Source organism: Thunnus maccoyii, chromosome 5, assembly GCF_910596095.1.
Source record: "Thunnus maccoyii chromosome 5, fThuMac1.1, whole genome shotgun sequence".
NCBI classification, from domain to species: domain Eukaryota; kingdom Metazoa; phylum Chordata; class Actinopteri; order Scombriformes; family Scombridae; genus Thunnus; species Thunnus maccoyii.
Window position 1 is genome coordinate 38043 of NC_056537.1, and position 14880 is coordinate 52922.

Consider the following 14880-nt stretch of genomic DNA (forward strand, 5'->3'; position numbering starts at 1 on the left):
AAACGGAAGGCACATGTGTTAAGCAGCTCTGAGCCGAGGTTACAGCCATTTTATATCCTGCCAAAGATACACAGAGACCCCATTAAGTGGAGTAAATCGCACAAAATTCCCCCTGAGAGACCTATAGTCTGACCATTACAGCGAGACTTATTTTACAGCAGAGTTCTCAACCGATATCTGAATCCTCTCTCTGTCAGACACACCAACTATATCAAGGATACTTATGAATTTGTGGAGAAAATCAAACAGCTGCATATCGTTGTGAATGTCATCCTATTCCCCATGGATACTGACATAAGAAATTACTACAATTCCTAGAAATAACTCTTACCGTGAGTGACTTCGAATTCAAAGGTGATATTTTACTGCAGACCAAGGGTACTGTTATGGGGGAAAAATAGCACCACAACCCATCTATCCAGCTAAAATGTATCCCCATTGACAGATCAGTATGTTTTCTGGACAACACTCCATGCAAAGGACTAAACTTCACATAAACTCACAAACTGGACATTAAACTATTCTTCGAAGAGACAGACATTCTTGCTCTACAAAACCAGCTTCCATCCTAAACACACATATACAGGACTGGTCACAGCTCACCCCTTAAGATTTATTATCACATATATTGTCAGATATTATAATGATGGTCCGATGATGTAGAAACATTTTCACATATCATTTAATATGCTGTAGTTGAAAAGTAAAATATTTTTATGGTTTGGGAAAACACACCATGTAAAAGAAAAAAAAAAAGTATGAATACATAAATTCTCTGAAAGTTCAGATCTGTGTTTTAAATGTTTGAGAGATAAAAACAAAAGTGAGAAATAAACAAACATTTAATTTACATGAGCATGTGGTTAAACAAAATATGAAACATCACCCTGGAAATGACAGCAAAACTCCTGAAACATTAATAAAAATACAGATGGATTCTAAGTATTTAATAGTGTTTAAGGTTTCAAATGTGAGGGTCGGGTCCTCAAATAGGCCACATGATGATTGAGTGTCTGATGCAAATTACAGATGATTTCAATCCTAAAAATGCTGTAGCATTTAGTGGGCGTTGTATTTAGGTGTAGTATCTAGGAGATGTAGTACTCAGGATGAGCAGCTGATGTATCCTTCAGCTCGTTTGGCAATTTCCCGGCGAAGAGAATCCACTTCTTCTAACAAACGGGTGACTTCATCAGCTTTCTGCTGTTTACTGTTGATCAGCTGCTGGATCTTCTTCTCCACATCTGACAACACAGAACATTGATACTTTACTACCACTGCATATACTACTACTGTACTACTACTGCTGATACTAAGTTTATTTGTATAGCACTTTTCATACAGTAGTTGTAACTCAAGGGGCTGTACAACACAAAAGAAAAACATTACAAATAAGAAAGAAAAGCATTAAATACATGAAAAATTAGATGCAAAAGTGCAATAAAAATACATTGGTAGATGCTGGGGAGGAAGTTAATCGAAGGTAAGTCTGTATAGATAAGTTTTTACTTCACTGAGGTTGCCTCTTTCATTTCTACAGGTAAGATGTTCCAGATTTCAGGTGCATAAAGCGTCCTTCATGTTTTTATGTGTGCAATTCTGTGGAAGCAGCAGCGGGGTATCACAGGACCTCTGGGCTGGGAAATGTGGTTATGGTAGCTCTGCATTATAGGCTGGAGCTGAACCATTTACTGCTTTATAAACCTTTAAAAGAATTTTAAAATCAAAAAAACTAAAAGTAACTGGCATCTAGTGTAGAGTAGCTGAAATCAGTGTAATGAGCTCACTCCTGGTTCTGGTTCAGAGCCTGGCAACTGAGTTCTGAGTGCATTGTAGTGGTTTTACTGATTTTTTGGAGAGTCCAGTAAAAAGTGCATTACAGTAGTCAATTTGACTAGAGACAAATGCGTGAATGATTTTTTCTGCATCTTTTTTTATTAAGATGATCGAACTCTTGCAAAATTCCTGAGGTGATTTTTTAGAATTTATGTTTGAATTAAAATTTAATTCAGAGTCTAAAATCACACCCAGGTTAGTAACGTATGATTTAATTTGTTCGCTAGGTATCTCATTCTGAAGAGTCCCTTTTAAGTTTTGGGCCAATCAATAATATTTCTGTTTTGACCTCATTTAAAAAAGGAAGAGAAAGTAATGATAATGAAGGTCTTTACAATAAAAGTAACAATGATTAAAGTATTTATATTAAAAAGTAACAATAGAAAAACTAATAATAGTTAAAGTACTTATGATAAAAATACTACCTTGTATGCGTCGCAGTTTGTCTTCCACTTGTCTCTTCAGCATTTCTGCCTCATCCACGATGCTCTTCAGCCGTTTTCCAGCTTCGTCTTGAACTGTCTGGTTCTTGTTTTTCTGCTTTAAAATCTCAAACAGCTTCCTCACATCATCCAGCTCCTGTTAGAGAGACAGTCAGAGCATCACAAGGACATTTCTGATTGGCTGGCAGGGGACTGTGGTAACCATAGCAACAATACTGCAGGTTATTACAGGTGAAACTAAAGTAACTCATGAGTAACTGCTGCTGACTTAAACTGCTGACAGACACTTTAATCACTCCAAGTGTTCGAACTACACTATAGTACTTCCTGTCTGTTACTGTCCATGCATCTGTAGTCTTACCGTCTGTGCGTCTGTACTGCTGTCTGTAGCTGAGTCTGCAGCCTCTCGGGCCTCTCTGGCTTGCTCTCTGTTCTGTTCAGTTTTCCTCTTAAGGGCATCGATGTCATCTAGCAGCTCTTCAGGTCGACGACTCATCAGCTTCGATTCGACGTTGTCCAGTTTGTCTGTAATCTGAAAACACAGATGTGTTTCACATCCAGTTTGTCTGTAATCTGAAAACACAGATGTGTTTCACATCCAGTTTGTCTGTAATCTGAGGACATAAATGCATTTAAAAATAATAATTGATATATATTTCAAATATTGAAGATATTTAACAATCTTTACTTTTCGCATTCGGTCTTTGGCCGTGTCACTGTCTCGGCTGGCCGTCTCCAGGTCATCATTTGCTTTATCCTGAGCTTCCTCTGCTTCATAAATGTCTCTGCTGATCTTTGTCATATCAATGTCCTTTGTCTGTTCCCTAAACAACAAAATGTAACAACACAGATTCAACATACTAAGATTTCTCCACCAGGAAGCAGGACTGTGCTCCAGACATTACACTCACAGACTCACCGAGTCCATCACTTCAGAGGAAAGTCAGGAGGTCAAATAAACCAGCTAATGTGTTATGGTTAGGGTTAGGGGAAAGGGTTAAGGTTAAGTGTTTTCACAAAGCTACTTTAGGGTTAATGTTCTAAAGTTCTGTGTTTTACTTCAAAAGTTTTATGTTTTAGTTAAAGGTTCGTGTTTCAGTTAAAGTTTTGTGTTTTACACAAATGTTTTTTTCAGAGATCTAATGGTTATTTCATATTTTCAGACACTAACTTGAGCTCCCGAGCTTTCTGTAGAAGGTCCTGGGCAGTCTTGGTGTGCTCCTCCAAGTTCTTCAGGTCCTCCTGGAAGTTGGTGGCACTGGACAGCATCTGGTTGATGTTTTTGATCATGGACAGGATCTCATCAGGTGATCGTGGCAGCTGGATGTCCAGCACTGCTCGGGCCATTTTCTCGATGTCCTCTGGAGGAACCATCTCATCTGTCGGGACACAACATGATCAATAACCAGGTTTCAGTTGTATCAGAATCAGTATAAAACTGTTTTACATGACCTGTGTTCCGTCATCTCAACGGGTGTGTTATGTAGAGTTTAATGTACAATAAGTCCTTGTGAGCAGTACATGAAAATGCGCTTGTTTATGTCTCCTGGGTTAGGGTGAATCAGCAGCACCAGCTGACATAAAACCAGAATAGTTAAGTTGTGACCTGTCAGTAAACATCTGAACAGCTGCAGGTGAGGACAAAGACGGTTTCCTGTAAAAACAGTGAATGAATGAATGTTTCTTGTCTCAGTTACTGATCCGTCCTTCACTCTCATTCAGCTTCTTCTTTATCTTCAGGACTAACACTGCACTCAGAGACCACATTGATCACTGATATTGATTGATTGATATTGAACACTGACCCAGTAGGTAGTCTTTGACACGCTGGATGAGCTCCTTGCTTTTGTTCTTTTCTCTCTCGAAGGTGTCCATGTTGTTGTGGATCTGGTCCTGGAGGTCTTTGGTCAGGGCTTTAGTGTCCTGAGCCACCTGTTGGGCATCATTGATCTGAAAGAGAAGAAACAGTAACAATATCACTTATTTTACAGGGAGGCAGTGAAGAGTCTCAGTGTTTTCTGTGTATATGAGTGTTTATCCAGTAGCTCTGACCCATGAAATGTGTTTACACTGCAGCTTCACAGCCGTGGACATCATGCTGAGTGGAAATTTGTTAATGGTCTACATAAGAAGATAAACTGATCCAGTGCTGTTTAGTCACTGGATCAGTTTTAAATACTACAGGAAGGAAAAGCAGAATCAGAAAGAGCCACTGCAAAGAGCTGCAACATGTCATCCAGGTAAACGACTTCTATCTTGTTCATCTGTTCATAGATAGTATCAGTCTGTTAATGTGTTCATACATAGAATCAGTCCTGTTCATGTGTTCATAGTCAGTATCTGTTACACTCCCTCCACATCTAATTCTGTGGGAACGTCTCAAGTCTCTTATTTTATGTCTCCTCGCCTGAACTGGAAGTTGTTCCTGATGCGCCATTTTGACGAGCGTCCCAAGTCTCTTATTCTGCTCTGAGGAGCGAGGAGAGATCTTTGAGGAGCGAGGAGGAAACATGAGAGCAGCCTCGCAGGAAGTCTTTTACCAGCCGACACGCCCCCTTATTGGATATCAGTTATTGATTGGACGCTGCAGCTGATCAGACTGATCTGATACATCACTGCAGTTTCACACCGAAGTGACAGATTACAGATTAAATATGTGGTTCACTCCCGAGTTTTATGCTTTATTTGTTTTCTGATTCATCATATAGTTAAAATCAGTTAATTGTCGGTCTGATCAATAAAAGAACCAAAAACAACTTTCTTCATGTATTAGAAAGGTTTTTCTTTTCATGATGTTATTTCCTCCATTAAACTGTTTCTTGCTGACAGACAGACTCTTCCTGACTTTAATTTGATCCATAATAACAGTTCAACACATTTATATTTTACATCATTTATCGTCATTTACATTCAGTCACATGTGAGGCTGAAAATTCCTGAACGTCGGGTTTGATATGAGTTACATCATTTCCATTTTCCATGAAACATTTAACCAAATACATATTTCCCAGTGTTCAGGAGACACTCTGATCATATTCTGGGTTATTGAATGATGAATTCACTATCAGGATTATCAACAGATACAGATACAAATAATCAATAAATAGTATAAACGCATTCTGCCAGTAGAAATGGTTCCTGTGTGTCTGAGCAGGACACAGTATAAATACAGAATGCAGGTTTTTATTTATGTTTGTTAAACAGGAAACAGGCTGCAGAGAGGAAACAGCTGCTGCAGTGATAACTGTGAACCTTTATTAGTGTTAACACAGTGCACATGTGTACAGACACAAACTCCATCAGAAGTTTCTACAGCTGACTGACAGCTGATCCAGCTGTGATCAGCTGATCCAGCTGTGATCAGCTGTTGCCGTCATCAGAAACAGACGTCTCATGTCTCTTACAACAAATTTCCTCGTCTCCTCTCCTCGCTTGGTTTCCTTGCGTCTCTCCTGCATCCACGGTGGGAGGGACGAAGACGCCAGCGAGGGAAACATGGATGCAATTTAAGAGACTTGAGATGCAGCCTCTGTCTTTCTAATTGTCACTCCTCCAGCGGCTCTCTCCCTCTTCTGCCTGTGTGTGTGTGTGTGTGTGTGTGTGTGTGTGATTGTCCGAGTGGAGATAGGTGTGCTGGAGTCAGAGCAGAGCATCACCAGCTGCACCTCATCCTGTAATCAATCCTGCCTATATATTCCCAGCTCTGCCACATCCACTCTGCCAGATTTTAGCCTCTGCTCCATCAGCTTATTTGCTAGTTACCTGTTGCTTGTACACAGTCTGAACCTTATTCTCTCTTCCCTGCAGGTCCATCTGTTCAGCCCTTCAGCCCCTGTGTCCTGAACTCTTGTCTGCTCCATTCTCCTAACCCAGACCCACTAAGCTCCATCCTTCACCTTCTGGATCTCTGGCTGGCTCTGCTGTGAATCATTCCCTGCATCTCACCTGGCTAACTTTGCCCTACCGTTCCAACCCTGTCTCTGGCCTGTCTGTGTTCACACTTGGGTTCACCTGCTTAGCTGCCACGTGACAGTATCAGTCCTGCTCATGTGTTCATAGAGTCAGTATCAGTCCTCATGTGTTCATGGATAGCAGTATCATCATAAAGTGCAATATGACATCATACAGAAGGCGGAGCTTCACTTCAGGTTAAGCTATTCAGAATAATGTAGTTGCTCTGGTCTGACCCTTCAAATTAAAAGCCTCTTCATCTGGATTGTCTGATTGAAAACACATGACAGGGGCTGTTCCCAGTGCTCCCACTACTTTCAGTACAAATAGCACTGCTCCCAGTGCTCCCACTACTTTCAGTACAAACAGCAGTGCTCCCAGTACAAACCACACTACTCCCATTGGTCCCCGTGCTCCCAGTGTCCCCAGTATGAACCTGCCTTGTTCTTGGACTCCTGCAGTCTGCCAGGGAGTGTGATGAGTTTGTCCTTCACTTTCTCTGCTGTCTCTGAAGCTTTTACACTCAAAGGAACAACGCCATCACAGTTTGGACCTCCACACTTCCTGTTTCCCAGAAGACCACATAGAGCGCCACCACATCCTGAACAGTCCTCCAGTCCTGGTCCTCCACAGATCTGTATCAGACCACAACAACAGACAGTAACAAACAGCCTTCGGGTTGATGTCACATGACAGTCAGAGATTCTCCTGCTGGAGGAAAGTTTGTAAATCGAGGTCACGTGACTGCAGGTGTAAACTCACCTTGCGGTTAAGGTTGACCACGCTTAGCGCTTTGACCGTCTTCTCCAGTGGCGACAGGTCTCCTCTGCTGCTACACGTGCTCAGTTTGTGTTTGACTTCCTGTCTGGTGTCCATGGAGTCCTCCAGAGCTTTGTTAGCGTTCTTCACTCTCTTCTCGTCAGACAGGAAGGCTTTATGAAGCTTCTGGATCTCATCCAATATTTCTACACATCACAGAGTTTCCACATGAACAAAAGAAGAAGAAGTGGAGCTAATGCAGCAGCAGTATATAGATATATACAGATATACAACATGTTCATCATACTTACATTATTATTAAAGCCTGAGCATGAAAGAAGTGTGAGGAACCTACTGTTTTTGTAGAGATGATTATTCTAGTACGCCATTGCATTTATGAAGGACTTGGGATGCTTGAAAAATTGGCAAACATATCAGAACTCACAAAAATTGTAAAGTTCTGTAGTGATTGGGCTTGAGCTTGGCACATTGGCTCTATAGCGCCCACTGATTACTCAACCCTTAATTACTAACCCTCATTCAGACACTTTCACCTCCCAAATGATGCTACAGATTTGATTTTTAAGAAATTAAATTTACTGTTTGGTAATTCATTCTACAAACAATCAGCCATATTGACAAAGTTTTGCTTCCCATTATTTGATCATCTTTGATATAGCTGAGACTCCAGCTATGGAAATATTGAAATGTTAAGTTAAGATATTTAAGAACAACATTTCTGTACCCTCCAGGTCTTCATCATCGTCATCCGGCTGCTCCGTGAGTTTCTGCTTCAGGTTGTTCAGCAGCTTCTTGAACTCATGTTGAATGTTGTCAATGTCAGAGTTGAGGAGGGAAGACGGGTTGATCAGGATCATGTTGGGGTCGATACCATCTTTCAGCTTCCTGTGAGGAAGAAAATGCAGAGTTGAACTTTTTACAAAAAGAAAACAGGTTCATTCAGCAGCGTAACAATGATGCACCTCTTTCTGTTTCTATCATTAGAGGTACTGACGGAGCAGAAATTGACCAAACATAAGACACGATTTCAGACTTCAGTCATCCAACAGTTTATAAAAAATATTTTATTTTCATCACAATAAACTCAAAATCTGTCATCAGAATCAACAAGTGTCATCTTTCAGTGACTGATATCTGGCTTCACTCATGAATTCTTGTCCATGTAGAAGATCTTTTTCATGTGAGTACCAGCAGGACAAAAACAGAGTAAAGTTTCACTGTGAGCTTATTCCACACAGCAATACATCCTCATATAAATAATTTCAGACTGAAACTAAAATTAACACAAAGACTACTGAACAGGCAAAGTGGAACTGAAATAAACATTATTAAACCATTAACCACATATTTCTGCTCCTCAAAACTGGTGTTTTAATGTAACAGAGTGGAGTGACAGGGGAGAAATATGGTGCTGCACATAACAAGGCACATACAAGCAGTGGATGTAGTACAGACAGTAAAATTACTTTTTATAGTAAGCGGATCAGTTTCCAGTGTTTCAAGCTTTCCTCCACATTTCAGCACACAGATTGATCCATATAGAAAACTGCAGAGAGCACAAAATCCTCAAATTGTCGACAATCACAAACCAACTTTCATGTTTTTTGCATCTATAACATAACCTACTGAAATGTCCATCAGAATAGGCTCCAGCTATTAATGTGACTGAATGTAATCCGGGATGTTGCAGAAACATCAGTACTGATGTTCTGTTTGTTGCCCACAGTTGGCTGTGGGTCACAGCTGACTGCAGCATCACACAGCAGCAGAAACTATAAGTACGTCCTTAAAGTGAGAGAGCGATGTGTGCATTTACTCACATGGCTCAGCAGTGGTCTCTTCATTTGCACTGAATCGGTCATGATCTGACAGTAATTAAAGTTCTGGTTTTCTGCTACACATCTACACCATTGGCTGTATATCAAGAGGTCAGCTGTTACACTCAGGTTTATACGATAGAAGTGTTTGTAATAAAGCAGCCTTATGGATGAATTTGAGGCTCCATCATAGCAGTCAGGACATTTTTATTCTAAGTAGCTAAAAGTCCAAGATAAGCCTAAAACCCCATATCTACTTGGTCCCCCCCATGTCTGACTGAAGATTTCGTTGAAAACAGTCCTGTGTAAAACAATTTAGGGGCTATTGGTGCAACCGTGTTGTTTAAAGTGCCGCTGAGACAATGAAATATGATCCAGCAGTCTGGTTGGAGTAACAGATTATTGCATTAAAAGGCTGATCCGAAAAACACTGCACTGCAATTTGTAATATGCACAACTCTGGAAAGTTGTCACGCTTCAACATGTGGAGTGTATCTGTGTCCCCCGAAAAATGAATGGAACCGTGTGCGCATGCAAGTCCACGGTCTACATCCAAGTCCACAGCCGTCTGTGGATGCTGGATGCGGAAAATATGAAAAGACCTTAACAGACAGAGATTTTGTCCCCCACTCTTCTGAAATGAATCTGGCACCCCTGAGTCCATAATAGTATAAAAGTGCCAACAAAAAGTTAAATGAACACTCTATGGATCCACGTAGACACTCTGACAGTGTTTTCATTCACTCAGACAGTTTGTTGTGTTAAGTTGTAAACTCACAGATATACACATCAGATGATAACTGAACATACCTGATCTTCAGATATAGTTTCTCCACCTTCTCCACCTTCTGCGGGGAAAGTCCTGTCAGGTTGGTGAGACCTTCCAGCTTGGAATGCATCTCCAGCATCTGTTGCTGGTGGTGACTATAACCAGGCTGCAAGTCATCACCGTGGCGAGGAATGAAGGTTCTCATCCTTTGGGCAGCACGCTGGACGTCGGTGACATTTTCGGCCCAGAGGGTGGTGCAGGGGTGGCACTCCTCGCATGCTGGGAACTTCGAGTCATAGCCGGGAGCACACTCATCACAGAAAATACCAGTGACACCAATCCGACACATGCACTCGCCGGTTTCAGGGTCACATGACGGGCGCACAGTTCCCTCCATGTTACAGTCACAAGCTAAGAACAAGATGTGATGAAATTAAATAACAGTTGAAAAACTAGCAGACAAATAATGACTTCTGTCACAGAAAGGGTTAAAGAAAATGTTCAAGGCATTTGTGTTTTCACTCACACATGCACTGCACATCTGGGTTCCCAAAATGATTTTCTCCACATTCATCACACTGTCTTCCTCCAAACTCAGGACGACAAAGACACTGTCCTGACACCTGGACACATCACAGCTTTATTTAGTTTTATCATCCTTTAGTAATTACTTAAAGTTGCACATTTCATTTTCTGTTCAGTTGTGTGAGGTAGATACATAAAGAATACAAGTGTTTGCATGTAAAGAGAAATATAATGTGAATATGATGAAGATCTGGACCACGTGGTTGTTTTGACTTGAACAGGACAGTGTCATCATGTGCAGTGACTGGTGGACGTCTTGCCTTGTCGCAGATGTTGGAGAGAGAATTAGCAGGATCACAGCTGCAGGGCTGACAGCCCGACGCTCCGTCCAGGTTCCAGTATCCGTCCTCACACTCATCACAGAGGACGCCAATCACGCCTGTCCTGCAGGGACACTGTCCAGTCCTCCAATCACAGAAGCAGGGACTCCCCAGAGGACACTGAGTCACCTCTGTCCCCCGCCGGTCACAGGAGCACTCTGGGAAATCAATCAGAAGTATACTAAATACATGAATACATGAAACCCTGGGATACAGGCCGAACCTTTGCGGTTCTGTAGGTGTCCTTCCCCGACTATTGCTGCTGTTATTATTATTGTTATGATTGTTATTATTCTCATCTTTACCTTTGCAGTCCTGCTCCAGGGCATTGCCATAGTAACCAGGTTTGCAGTTTTGGCAGCGTGGTCCCATTGTGTTGTGGAGACAGTGCAGACACTCTCCCGTCACGCTGTCACAGGCGTCTCGGTCATCCGGGTCAATGTTGTTGTTGCAGGGACACTCCTCACAGCGGATGCCCGGCACTGTCAGGTCACCATAGAAACCAGGACTGCATCTGTTGCAGTTTGGACCTGAGAGTCATGGTCAGTTTTAATTTCCATTGGAACATTTTCACTGTGTTCACGTTTAAAGTAAAAGTAACAAAAGTTTATGCACAATAACAAATTAATATTTGTCTTTTATTGTTGTATTGATTCTCTAAACACTCTGCTTCCCTCTTATGTCAAATCTTCTGAGCACACTAACTGAACACACCTGAAGACTGACTCACAGGATGATTGCTGTCTGACACAAACATCTGTGGGATTGAATCTGTCAATGACCTTTGGTTTTGTCCAACATTGATGTTTTCTGTACTGACATGAACCTGAACCTCTAACAGAAAATCACCTGAGTAACAAGAGGCAGGTAAACAGGTGAGAAACAGAGGTCAGCTCCTACCTGTGTGTCCCTCCCAGCAGTTGCAGGTGAGACTGAGGGATTGTGGGTTGTTGTGGCAGGAAGTGGCGAAGAACCGTCCGCTGCTCTGAACGTCTGGACATAGGCATGGCTGACAGGGCTGCCTGGAGTCAGGGCTACCATAGTAACCCTCCACACACCTGCATCAGTAAAGCAGGTATGGCATCAGAACCAGAAAATCTACAGAACTCTGCTTGTATATATTTTAATTTCTATCATACTTCACATCCGAGTTCTGTTCATTCTCATCTGAACAAAGAATGTGCTGCCAGTATTCATCATTCATGTTCTTTGGCAAAGTTTAATCTTGCAGTTTTGTTCCATTTTCTTCTTGGACGTCATCTGTTGAGGTTGACTTCATGCAGTGTTGACTTCACACTGTCTCAGCATAACTGAAACACCAGTTTCCACAGATAATCCTGGTGTCAAGTCAGAAGCACTTGCCTGTCTGTTTTGCACCTTCTGTTTGGTAGTATGAGTCCTCCTGTACCTGCTCGCCACTGCTGCAGCTGTGTTTGGGCTCATGTTCAGCAGCCTACTGATGATCTTGTGCCCTCTCCCATCTTTATGAAGTCTCACAATCTGGTTTCTTACTTGTTCAGGCGGTTTCTCACCATGTGGAGTCATGTAGCATTAGACTGAGAAAGCTGTGGTGTTCACAGGTTCTTTTATAACCTGGTTCAGGCTGTTAGTCTGAACTGGAAGTCTCAGGTATGCTCACTGTTGTTGCATTGAGGTGTTTTCAATGGAGTCTATCTAACCTGCTTGTTTTTAATTACAAATAAGATCAAATCTTATTTAATTTAAACCTAATATAATTTTGAATCATTTAACATTTCAGTGATATTGCACAGGGGTGTGCTCAGTTTAGTTATATACTGCATATGTTTCATCATGTTTTTGCTTTTCCCTTTCAATTCTACATATCTTGTTTTTCTCCTCTCGTTTGAGATCCACTTCCTGCCCTTGTGTGTTTCCCGCTCCGGTCATCATCATTATCCCCTAATGTCATCCACTTGTGTCTAACTACCCTCCCTTTCCTTGTGTATATCATCTGTGTGCTCCCTTGCCCTTTATGTTTTGGTTGCCTCTGCTGACTGACTGCTTGTGTACTGAACCTGCCAACTCAGTAAAGACTCAGGTTTTTGGAAACCCTGAACTGTCTGTGAGTTGTGCATTTGGGTCTATTCCTGGTGTGTCTGAAAACCTGTCAATGGGGGAATATTGGGTCTCTGTAAAATAAAGAGTACAGTCTAGATCTGCTTTATGTGAAATGTGCCCTGAGATAACTTCTGTTGTGATTTGGTGCTATATAAATAAAGTTTACTTGACTGTGTTAGACCTTAAAGCTTAAGTCAGAAGTGACAATGGGTTATCTGTACTGTCTCTTCAGAATTAGAGCTGTCTTAGTTAGTATTCAGTCTAATTTATTTCTAGATCATGTAAAGCATTTTTGACTATCTAGTAAAGTGTTATTTATTATATGTACTGTATATATATTTTTACAGTTATATATCCTGTCACAGTGTGGTCCACTGATATATATATATATATATATAAAATAATAATATATATATTCTTATATACAAGTATCGGGTAGCAGTCCAGTGCTGTGCTCATATAGTTGTACTTGTAAAACTGCTCCAATACAATTGCACCTGATACAAATTTCCTGACAAAGTTACTTTAACCTCCTGTTTGAGCAGGTAGGCAGAGGAGGAGCATCGCCAGTAATTTTGAGATATTGTGAGACAGCAGAGAGAGAGAGACGCCAACTGTGCTCTACTAAATTGTCAGGAGGAGTGAAAAATGTCTCCTTAACACAAGTAATTTGATCAAACATCTAATGAAGCAACACAACATAGAGTTCAAAGGGTTTACTAATCCTAGCAGCAGGAAACAGCAACAACCAACTTTGCAGCAAACGCTGGAGAAGCAAGAGATAATGTCCAGAGACAACCTATGGCCAGTAAACATAACAGAAGCTCTTCCTCAGGACATTTTAGAGTAGCAGTGTCTGCCCAGTGTCTTTCATCAGTTTAACTGTGCAGTGGACTGATGTAGATTTTACCGCCTACAGAGCCATTCTACAAGCAAAGCAGTTTCAGAGACCACATACCAGCCAAGTTATAGCATGTGCATTTCATGATATGCTTCAGACTTGGGGCATTCTGAAAAGTTCTGTTTGCTTGTGCTCCGATGCATGCCACATGCATGCAACATCTGTAGTTTAATTTCAGCAGCGGACCTTTGTTACATGTCATCTCCCATCTCTCTCTCTCCTCATTTCCTGTCATCTCTAGACTATCGCTGTCTAATAAATGCAACACCCCCCCATATAAAAAACCTTTTAGTATTTAACTTTGAAGGCAACATACTAGCTTGTCACTGTTTTAGATATAAAGATATTTTTTTCTCAAACATCAACAGTGCTACAGAGGCCAAAGAGAAGGTGATGCTGGCAGACGAGCGGGAGGATCTGGTTGAACCACCCAGAAAGCCGAGCAAAGGCCCAGGACAGTGTGTGTGAGATGGCAGATGAGCAGTCAACAGCATCACTGAGTAGTGCTCCAGTAGGTACTGCCATTCAACAAAGTGCAGTTTCCCACTCTGGCCCAGATGTCATGCAGATACCCCTCAGCACTATGCAGTAGTGTGGAAAGTGAAAGGCTGTTTAGCTCAGTGTCACATATCGTAAATGAAAACAGAAACAGGCTCACAGCTGATCATGAAGAGAAGCTTGTTTTCATCAGAAAGGACCTGCCTCTCACTTTTTAAAAAAAAACAATTAATCCTTACAGACAGCACTAACATATGATGACCATTTCAGTTGTTCTGCTATAGTTGAATGTTGTGTGGTGGTGAAATACACTAAATGAGTCGCAGATTACGTGTTGTCAAAATGTGGTGGCCCTGTTAGTTTAGTAAAACACAAAACTGAATGTTACATTTTAGATGTCTGCAACAGCATCATGTTGAATCAGAAAGTGAAAAACATCTGATGAAAACAAAAACTGTTCCCAAAGTCAGTATTATTAATTACTCCTGTTGGTACTCGTTGTTGGTAAATACCCAAATGTAAGTTCCGCTACTTGGGCTGAAAAAGTGGTATTGCTGCATCCCTAATTATAAATAAATAAATATTCCTCAGCCTTGTCATTGATTCTACAGTCTCTGAACTCTTCTGGAGGGATGAACATCATTGTTCATAAAGATCTTCCTCATGTGGTGCTGTGATGATGATGATGGAAAGCGCTGTCTAACACGTCAGCTGGGTTGTGATCTGGTGACTGTGAAGGTCATAACATGTGATTCACATCATTTAATACTCAAACCATTCATTGTCATCCTGGAAGAGACCACTCCCATCAGGACAGACATGTTTCATCACAGGATAAAGCTGATCACTCACAACTACTTTGTATTGATTAGCAGTGACCCTTCCCTCTAAGGGGACAAGT

General features: G+C 41.3%; 1 protein-coding gene and 1 long non-coding RNA gene across 4 annotated transcripts in view; one reads left to right on the forward strand and one right to left on the reverse strand.

The window, feature by feature from the left end:
* Positions 1–867: 867 nt before the first annotated feature.
* Positions 868–14880, reverse strand: part of lamb4 (laminin, beta 4) — a 54202-nt gene continuing 40189 nt past the window's right edge. For all 3 annotated transcript variants that reach the window (XM_042411301.1, XM_042411302.1, XM_042411303.1), the window contains 14 exons: positions 11402–11559; positions 10807–11031; positions 10442–10659; positions 10123–10219; positions 9638–10007; positions 7735–7895; positions 6993–7195; positions 6671–6865; positions 4085–4229; positions 3451–3658; positions 2968–3103; positions 2641–2811; positions 2262–2415; positions 868–1244 (listed from right to left, as the gene is read on the reverse strand). In XM_042411301.1, coding sequence (XP_042267235.1) covers positions 1105–1244; positions 2262–2415; positions 2641–2811; positions 2968–3103; positions 3451–3658; positions 4085–4229; positions 6671–6865; positions 6993–7195; positions 7735–7895; positions 9638–10007; positions 10123–10219; positions 10442–10659; positions 10807–11031; positions 11402–11559 — 2581 coding nt within the window. In that variant the 3' untranslated portion in view covers positions 868–1104. The remainder of the gene's footprint in view (positions 1245–2261; positions 2416–2640; positions 2812–2967; positions 3104–3450; positions 3659–4084; positions 4230–6670; positions 6866–6992; positions 7196–7734; positions 7896–9637; positions 10008–10122; positions 10220–10441; positions 10660–10806; positions 11032–11401; positions 11560–14880) is intronic.
* On the forward strand, positions 3623–6606 carry LOC121897045. Its single transcript, XR_006096172.1, has 4 exons — positions 3623–3688; positions 3835–3913; positions 4356–4519; positions 6087–6606. It is a non-coding gene; the product is annotated as an uncharacterized LOC121897045 (long non-coding RNA).